This window comes from Bactrocera tryoni, chromosome 4 (genome assembly GCF_016617805.1).
Source record: "Bactrocera tryoni isolate S06 chromosome 4, CSIRO_BtryS06_freeze2, whole genome shotgun sequence".
Classification (NCBI taxonomy): domain Eukaryota; kingdom Metazoa; phylum Arthropoda; class Insecta; order Diptera; family Tephritidae; genus Bactrocera; species Bactrocera tryoni.
Genome location: NC_052502.1, coordinates 68,292,152 through 68,302,640, shown reverse-complemented (window position 1 = coordinate 68,302,640; position 10,489 = coordinate 68,292,152). Strand labels below are relative to the sequence as shown.

General features: G+C 27.4%; 1 protein-coding gene across 1 annotated transcript; it reads right to left on the bottom strand.

Annotated features, from left to right (window-relative positions):
- Positions 1 to 174: 174 nt before the first annotated feature.
- On the bottom strand, positions 175 to 1,605 carry LOC120775885. Its single transcript, XM_040106262.1, has 5 exons — positions 945 to 1,605; positions 807 to 875; positions 672 to 740; positions 545 to 604; positions 175 to 475 (listed from the first exon to the last, which is right to left on the bottom strand). The coding sequence occupies exons 1-5, from the start codon at positions 1,272 to 1,274 to the stop codon at positions 227 to 229; spliced, it is 777 nt and encodes a 258-aa protein (XP_039962196.1). The 5' UTR covers positions 1,275 to 1,605; the 3' UTR covers positions 175 to 226.
- Between the last annotated feature and the right edge of the window lie 8,884 nt (positions 1,606 to 10,489).

Genomic DNA, 10,489 nt, shown 5'->3' with positions numbered 1-10,489 from the left:
TGTAAAGTGGCACTGAGTAGCTGAAAGCCAACGTCCGAAATCGTGCGGAGTGCAAAGGTTTAAGTGTAATAGATTCAAATTATCTACAGCACTTGCACACCAAATGCGTTTTAAAAGCTCACTTCAACTCTGATATACATAATATCACAATTCTTAACAAACAAAAAAACCGCGTAGCTTTGTCATATAATTTTTTATTTTAATTCTACACTTTCTTTGTAATGCTTTAGTTTCTGTTAAAACTTTTGCTTTCATTATCGGATTGATAATTCCTTTGACGGTCCGCAATCTTTGCGTTTTTCACTGCAGTGAAAATTTCGGATGTCACATTGTCATAGGTCTCTTCGGATTTTAGCAATTTAAGTTCGCTACAAAGCATAGCACAAAATGTGTCCTCTTTGTATGACCTTGTCTGGCTTTTTGTAACCTTTTGGGTCTGCTCTTTCAACACATCATTGACAAGTAGACGTCTTTTCTGAAATCGGTATAACAAGACATGAATGTATATTATATTCAATAATATCATCTAATATTTGAAACTTACGATAGGTTTTGACTCAATTTGGATCATACTAAGAGAATCATCTGAATCGAGAGGTACTTTCTGTAAATGTAGCAGAAGAAATTAGTTTGTGCACTTTAAGTATTACAAAATGTGTTAGTAGTGTTACTATTGTTCCTAACTCTGCGTGAGGTGACGCACGATCACTGTCAGTGTCACTAGAATCCATACGTTGCCTCTAAAATTTAAATTTGTAGGTTTAATTTATAAAAAAAATTCAAGTTTATTACGTTTAAATATGTACCTTTCTATCGCTGAGAGTTAAATCATGTTTCGGTGAACTGCCCTTAGATTCGCCTAATGGGTCGTCGTTCTATAAAATTAATAAATATATTAAGTTATTCAAGTTTAAATAATAATATTGTGAGTATATAAAACATACATTTTCCTGTTCAGTGTATTTCCGTAAAGATACAACAGGAGCTAAAAAATCCATCTGCTGGTAATAATATAAGCGTGGTTCGTATGTTGGGATACCATGTTTATTTTTACTGGCCTCAACCTTTTTCCTTTCTGCAGAGTAACAATTGCGTAAATGTTTCATCTTTTTCTTTAATTCATCAACTTCCTTCCCGAAATGTATGGACAGCTCTATCCATGCACTTTTCTTCATATCTGGTTGCTTATAATCTGGACTGAAGCAATTCCATAGACATTCATATTGTCTATATATACTGAGCAATTTAAGAACTTCTGTATGTCGAAAATCCATTTCGAATAAGTATATAACTTTTGCTTTCCGGTATTTTGAAATTCAGTTAATCTGCGATAGGAAGTTATAGGATAGGAATATCTCTCTTTACGTATTTCAGTGTCAATTATAAATTGTGCGCCAGCTGTACTAGCAACTTTTTCTAGTAGCGTATTTTAAACAATATAAAACAATTTTATAGTATTCAAATTAGCAAATATATTATGAAATTAACACTTTTATCCAATTGCACCTTGTTTATTTAGCTACGATTTGGCTTATGAATAAATTATTAAGGAAATTCACAAACATTTGAAGTAAATACTTTTTATCGCCAGCCAAACAACAATAAACTGACAGCTTGCTCGTGGAACGACATTTTGATTGACTAATATGACGTTTGTACAAGCAAGCAATATGCTTCGTCATTTTTTATGCCATGCTAAGCGATAAAATACATATTTACACACACCTGCGGTATTACCATGAAATTCACTTTTAACTGAAGCGGAGCTTCTAAGTTTTATATTAACTGTTGGTCGCATTATTTAGAGAATGCGTAAATTGCATAAATCTACAAATAATTTTAAATTTTTTCTTTATAATACATATAGTATTATTTTTTTTAAATATATTTAAAAATATTTCCTCAATCTGACCACCCTGCACTTGGTACGGTAAACTGATTCCAGAGAACGTATAACAGAGAACGTTTATAATATTATAATATGATAAACGTTCTCTGTCTATATTATACGTTCTCTGGCGAAATGTAACGAATTCAGGTAAGTAAAACGAATTTAAAATAAAACAGTAATTTATGTTCTCACTTTTATTTGCAATATTTTTGATTTCAGTTATTATTTATACATTATATTATACATATATCTATATCTATTTTTCTGCTTTATTGCTATGGTTAAATAATATTTGATAATGTGTTTATTTGTAACTTACACATGTTTAACTATTTTGTTTATCATTTGATTTACGCTTTCAACTCACTTTCTTTTATTTTCAAATCAACGCTTGTAAAATATTTACAAATGGACAAGTTACTTTCTAGACACTAGCTTTTTAGTTTTTTAATTTGTTTTATTTTTATATATTTTTTTTTATTTATTAATTTTTTTATTTAATTTGTTTTTTATATTTAATTTATTTTTTAATTTAATTTTTTTGGCTTATTAGATTCTTTACTCTAATTTTTTTTAAATTCTTTTATTTTATTTTTGCCTTAATTTTTCTTATTTTAATTTTATTTTTCAATATTGTATATTAATTTTATATTTTCACTTTAGTTATTTTATTTTACTTTTTCAATTTGTTTATTTGATTTTTTTTAATTTTCTTTTAAATTGTGCATTTATAATATTTTTAAGAATTATCCTTTTTTAATTTTAATTTCCACTTCTTTTCTGATTTTAATTTTAATTTTCATTTCAAGTAATTTATTTATTTATTTTTTATTTAGTTTTTTTTGGTTTTATCTTTAAAAAATTTGTTTTACATTTTTATTTATATTTATTTCTTAATTATTTAAGTTATTTTATTTTTTTATTTTATTTAAGTTTTTAATATGATCTATGATTTTAATTTTTTAAATGCTAGTTTTTTAATTTAATCGTATAAAATTTTTTAAAATTAAAATTACGTTTATATTGTATTTATTTTATTTTAATTAAATTATTTATTTAATTTAATTTATCTTTAAATTTTATTTTATTTTAATTTTTATATCACGTTTATCTTTTTATTTAAATTTTTTTGTATTTTAATTAATTGATTTTTTTATTTATGTTTATTTTTTATTTCTCGCTTATATATTTATATTTTTCTGTTTTTTTTTTTTAATTTTACTATATATTTATATTTAAGGGGTATTCTAGTTCACAATATATCGATTTTTTTATATTTTGAAAGTTTATCTTCTCAATAATATGATTACAATAGGATTTTTTAAAGAATTTTCGGAGATATATATACATACATATGTGTGTGGGTATTTTGCTGACCCGGCATCCAAACTGGTTTGGTGGGAACTAATCAATTAAAAGACATTACCAAGCTTTAAACGAGTTTTTTCGAAGCTGTCTTTTTCAAATCGATATCCACGATTTCTCAGATTCTACGGGATCGATTTTCCCGAACCAACTCACCAAATCTTATTTCTTTGTCTGGATTTATCCATATTCCCAAAGTTACATGTTTTACGACTTCTTTAATTCTAAATAGTAAAATAGGCTCGTAAGAAATTGATTTTCTTCCTCAGGCAGTCGCCATTGTGTGAACACATGTTTTCCAACTTTTCGGTAGAGCCAGACATTGCCACATTATTCTAGATTAATATATATATTTTTTGGTAAATTTTTATTCAAAACATTTTTTTTTTAATATAATAAATTTTTTAATACTTAATTTTTTATTTTAATTGATTTTAATTGTATTTTTAGTGTTTTCATTCGGTTTTAGGAAGAATATGAATCATATGCAAGCAATTGTATAATTTAAATGTCAAAGTGGAAATTGGTGGCCTGGATTATCTAACGGTAAAACAAGAAGTCATTGCGGCGATAGAGAGTGCTCTTGGGGAGGCAGTGTCAGACCCGCAAATAAACATCTTCCCATCCAACTCTAGAGAGCAGTTCAGAGCGCGCCTAACATTACCAAGCACAAAAGTAGAAATACCGAGAAGACAGAGGAGATTCAAACTGTGATGGATCAGTTGTAGGCTACATTTTAAAGAAAACGACTAATAGATGCTTGCGCTGTTTCGGATCAGGATAATTAGCCAGATAGAAGAGGGCCTATGCCTATGCCTATGCACAGAAGCTAAGCACGACCAAACTGAGCACTTTTTGGGCTCAAGCAAATGCACAGTTTTTAAAGACTTCTTAAAGAAATGAAAGTCCTGCAAGACAATATGCACAGATGTAAAACTACTGAGGCACTCCTGACTCAGATGACGACGGAGCGTTATTACGAAATGGATAGTAGAAAACGGAACGTCTGTAAACTAAATATCGATACAGATAACTCAGAAATGAAGAAGACAAAAGCGCGCTGCTTATTGGTGGACAGAAAACATTGCGTAGCTAAGAAGAACGTCACTTAAGGCGAGTATACACAAGAAACTGATGCAGAGGAAACGCATTAACAGAAATGAGCGATCTTCACGCTGAAAAGAAAGAACTTAAGCACGCCATCGAAAGGAGCAAAAAATGAGAAGAGTTTCGAAACGACGTAAACATGAATCCATGAACCGGCCTCAGGTTACAGGGTCGTTATGAAAAAGCTAAGTGGCAGCGCACCATCCCCAAATGGAATGCACTTAAAATGGAAAAAATTGTTATTGTCTTATTTCCTACACATGAAATAAGAGCCGATGAAACTAGACCGACTGAACCGCCCAAAGAATACCGCTCTTTACCATCCAAGAAGTGTAGCCAGCAGATGTACAAAAAACAATAGTAGAAAACCGCCCAAACGTACTACTAGAGATGTTTAATACCTACCCCAAAGCCAGTTTATTCTCAGAAATCTGGAAAAGACGACAACTGGTTTTAATTGATAGAGGAAAAGGACAGCCCATCGGCATACCGGCCTCTATGCATGCTTGACACAGGCGGCAAGCTTCCTGAAAAACTCCTGAAACAACGGAAAGAAGAGGCAATTACTAATACAGGCGGCTTATCACCCAGACTATACGGACCGATTCAGACCTTCCCGATCAACTTTGGAAGCCAACATCGGAGGACCGACACAGCAGGAACAGAAGCTTCGAATGTCTTGCTCTTCGAACCAAATTTATGGGCTGACTGCTTGAGGAAAAACAACCGATGTAAAGCCTTAGACAAAGCAGTATCGCACATCGGCTCTAAAGTTGGTATCGGCATACCGCACAGTTTCAGACAAAGCTGGAACGGCAATAAGCGGAAGCACGCCTACCGACTTGCAAGCATTTGAGCATTTGAAAATAAGAAATTGTGGACGTGGAAGGAACAAGGAATAAATGATAGTGGCAATAGAGAATATAAAGAATAACATCTTGGAAGGATGGCAAACTCGTTGGGAGCAATGACGTCATGGTAGACGGACAGCCGGGCTAATCAAAAATATTAATGGTTGGTCCTGCAGGAAGCATGGTGAGGTGGATTATAATGCTATACAAATACAACATGAAATGAGAAAACCCGAAGAGGAGGCGTCATGTCTATAGAACGATGCAATCGAGGACGACGCTGAACACAGATTTTTCCAACGCATACGCTGACAAACAGTGCGTAATAGGCTGCACACTTTGGAAGGCCACCTAATTGTGGACAATATTGTAACTGTAATGCTTCAAAACGTGGAAAACTGAAAAAACATAAAGCTACATAGAAAATGTTCAACGGTAAGAAAACGGCACTTGGACGCAGGTAATGACTTGTAAGTCTTAAGCCGAAGAATATGGACGACCACCCTGGAGTAATGCGAAAGCGGTTCCATTTTTTGTGACTTGCACATACCATACATACCGGCTCATACATATCATTGCTGCGATGACGCAATGCCGAAGATATAATTTTATAGTTTTAGTATTTTTTTTAATATTATTTTGAATAATTTATTTTTGTTAAATTTTGTAATTGTAATGTTTACTTTCTATGTTAATTTAATTACTTTTTTCAGTTTTTTTATTATTTTTATATTTAATTATTTTACTTTATTTAAATTATTTTTAACTTTTTAAATTATTTTTAACTTTTTAAATTGTTTTTGTTATTTTTAATAATTATTTTTATTATTTTTTTTAATTTTTTAAATATTTTTTTATTATTATTTATTTTTTTATTTCATTAATTTTGTTTTCATTTCTTTTATTATTTTATATTTAATTATTATATTTTTTTTTTATTTATTTTTTATTTTAATTTTTTTAAGTATTTTAATTATTTTTATTTATTTTAAATTATTATTTTTTTATTATTTTTTTTTTTATTATTATTTTTTATTTAATTGCTTTTGTTTTAATATTTTTATTACTTTTTTTTTATTTTTTTAATAATTTTAATTTTTTTTAAATTTTAATTATTTTAATTATTTTATTTTTTGAATTGTTTTAAATTATTTTGTTTTTTATTATTTTTATTTTTCTATTATTTTTTTTTTTAATTATTTAAAATTATTTTTACTTTATTTTAATTATTTTTATTTTTATATTTCTTTGTTGCTGTTATTTTGTTTATTTTTGGGTTTTTCATATTGTTTTAGATGCCTTGTTGTATTTTTATTTTAAGTTAAGTTTTCTGGTTTTTACATTAAAATTTTTTAGGTAAGATTTATCATCTCAATCATTATCTTAAGGCCAGTGTTGTGCAAAGGCTTACGCTAGCAATATAAAAAAGTTGAAAATAAATATTATATTTCTTCATTTGATTTTAATTACAGCTGTGCTTGTGTGTATGTATGCATATATGTACATAAATAAATATATATTGTTTATTGTAATAATACTTATATTTAAGTATGCTTAAACCAGCGAGAATAAAGTTCCTCTCAAGTTGATTATTATATACAAATTTAACGGTAAGTTATATATACGCTTTTTGGACAAATTTTTGTGCATATATAGCAACATACTTGTATGTCTGTAATGGCAATCAAAATAGTATAATATACTTAATTCATTAATTGTATATTTTTTATAGTTTCACAAAGCAAACTGTGTAAACAAAGTTGTCATTCTCTCAAAACAACTACCATTTTGTCAAACCGGTTGTCACTGCTGCAGTCGGCTAAAACAGTTCTACTGTGTTGAAACGGCTCTCCCAACGTCAAAACAGCTTTCACTGTTAAAATGTAAAAGCAATAGCTGTCAGTGTGTGAAATAACTGTCACTGTTTCAAAATGACATGAATTTCAATCTCAATTCGGCAGTTACTGTGCAGTTTCGCTTGACATAAATAGAAACGAAAACGTCAAAAAATTAACATGGAATATAACATTAACATATGTTAACCTATTTACTCAAGGGTGTAGTGGAATCTGATAGTTGTCGGAAACAGAATTGAAACCGATAAAAAAGGTAGTAGGTGCCATGAATTCAGATATTATTGGTTTGATGTTCGAAACAGAATTTTCGATTTTGGGTGTCATGGAAACCAATTTTATCGGTTTTGCTATTAGAAACAAAGCAAGAAGATAGTCGCTGACCGATTTGTAATGTAAGTTAAGAAATCAACTTATTTTATTGCTACGAATGAATTTACCTTTATTTCTATTGGGTAAAACATAAGAGTAAAAAACGAAATATCTTAATTATTGAGTTTCTGGAAAACCATCGGGATATTTAAAGAACATTAACAAAATGTAATAAATTTAATTTAACAGCCAAATGCGTCATTATACATTCGATAAATGTTAACTCTTAAAATCTTCCTTTAAATCGGAATTCATTAAGAGCTTTAATAGGATTGCTTCCAAGTGTATAAATTTGTAGGTTTTGTCACATTAGAAACAGCTGATTCGAATATTGGTTTTGCGTATGCTCGAAAAGACGAAAATCCAAACAGATTCTGCAACACCATCGAAAATCAGAATTGGTTTGCAATTCCGATAACTCTTCAAATCTGTCTTGGACTCAACAACACCTCTGACTATCTGGAAAAAGCTTTAGATGTAACCGAAAAAAATAGTAAATTCTAACAGTTTGAGAGCGCGAGAGTACCATATTTGGTTGTAACTTTTATTTTTAAACTCACTACGGCTGAGTTTTTTGATTTAACAGTTTTAAATTAGTAAACACTGACAGTTTAAAGTTGAAAGAGCGAGAGTCACATATTTGTTCTCAAAAGTTTGCTTGTCTTTGCCTATTTTAGTAGTTTCTATTGCTAAATTTACTACGGCTGAATTTTTTTTGATTCAGCAGTGACTGTGACAGTTGGCGTGAGGCGAGAGTCTCATATTTTTGCTCAAAAGTATTCTTGTCTAAGCTTTTGTTTGTAGTTTCTATTGTTAAACTGTCCGGCTGTTCTTTTTTATTTAACAGAAATTGATTTGTAAGCTTTGTCATTTAAAGACATTTAAAGAGAAAATTTTTTAAGAAAAATATGGCATTTTTGCATTCTCTCTTATAAAGAATATACCGTTGGCGCTGTCAGAATCAATCCAGCATAACACTGTCTACATACGCGCTTTTGTGAAGCTATACACATGTATGCTTGTGTACCTGTAATGTCACGTACATTTTACAACTTTGTTCATTTAAGGTTAGGTAATATTTTTTAAAACAATTTTGTAACAATTGCATAACACATTGCTGGGGAGGGACAACAGAAAACAGCAACAAAAACAGGCATTCCTAGCGCATTGCTGCGCCTTTATGGGGCTGTAAAGCAAAGCTGATTGTTTGTTGTAAAACGGACTATGGGTAGAAATGAAAAGTTCGAATTTGAATTTTGGTTTATATAATATTTTGCATTTTATTTATATATGTATGTATGTAATAATAATCATAATGATAATAGTAATAATAATAATTTAAAATGTAGGAGGAAGATTTTAAAAACATTTTGTTTTATTTTCACTTATAAACTAAGCACTAAAACACTACAAATTACAATACAATAATTACTATTAATCACTAAAAGTGCAATATCACTTAACACCCTATTTATGTGTATTTATTTTTTATATTATATATATAAATATATGTATGTACATATATTATATACTTTCACAAATTGCGCAATGTATTACTTAGCAGTAGCTTAAAGTATATAAATTGAAATTATAAACAATATTTAAAGAAACTATTTTTATATATGTATGTGTACTATTTTCATAAACAATTAAATATTAAATTTATTTTTAATCTATATTAAAGCAAATTATTTAATAATATAAGCTAGGCATTGCCAGCATACAATTTTTTCACTATTGAGAAGTAACCGGTTATAAAATGAATGGGAAAACTTAACGGTTGCATTTGTTTTTTTTTTTTTTTGTTTTTAAGAGTTTTATTTTTTTACTTGTAATTGTATGTATTTGATATACTTAAGATTTATTTTGTTTATTTATAATTATATATATATTTATTTCAGTTACTTATGCTTACAAACAAGTAACTATAAACTAATATCTAGCTTATGCGTCTTGAATTTTCAACTATTAATCATTTATTAATATATTTACAGTGCATTGTTGCCTTTTGTATGTTATTAATGTATTCTCTCGCTTTTTTTAATTCGTTTATTTTTATTATTATCATATTATTGTGAAAAAAATTTAACTTTAATTTAATTTTAAGTGTTTATTTTAATTTTTACGTAGTAATATTAGCAAAAATTATTTATTTGTATTAAAGCAATTTTTGAATAAATTTTTTACAACTAATTAAAATTTTTTCGAAGATTTTTTTTCGTTTGATTTGCCTTTAATTTCGTGTACCGACGATATGCTTTTTAGTTACAGTTTGTTTGTGTATTTTCATAAAGAAAAAAAATGAAATAACAATAAAAAAAAAAGAATAAAAAAAATAAAAAAAAATAAAAAAAATTAAAAAAATAATAGCACAAAAAAAATAAAAATATTGCATTTAAGAAATATTTAAAAATTGAAAACTTTAAATGTTTTAATTTTAATATTTAATAATTGAAAGCTTTTAATGTTTTATTTTTAATATTTAAAAATTGAGAACTTAAAATACTAGTATTTATTTATTATAATTAATTGTTCTACTTTGTCTTAATTAAAAAAAAAAATAAATACAAAAAGTGTATAAGGTATAGAACAATAAATATAGAAAAAATATAAATAACGAACATACAAAAATTACGAAATTTAAATATTTGTTTTTGTTAATTAATTTTGAAATTATAAATTTGTTATTTAAAAAAAAAGTATATTAAAGCTAAGAAATTTAAATACTTGCTTTTTTATAATTAGTTTTTAATTTTGAGTTAATTTATACTTTTAAACAATTAATGTTTTTTCAATAATTTATTTCCAAGTGATTTATTTATTTTAAATTATTACCTAAAAAAAATCGATTGTGCCAAAATTAAAATTAAAACAAGTTTTTTTCGAAAGTAAAATTAATTTTTTTTAAAAACATTAATTATTTATAATATATATTTAAATATTTCCAATTAATTATTAAAATAATTATATTAATAACTCTAAACAGATCTTTTAATTTTTGAGAAATAATTTTTTATATGATTGTTAATTATCATTTTTTATAATAATTT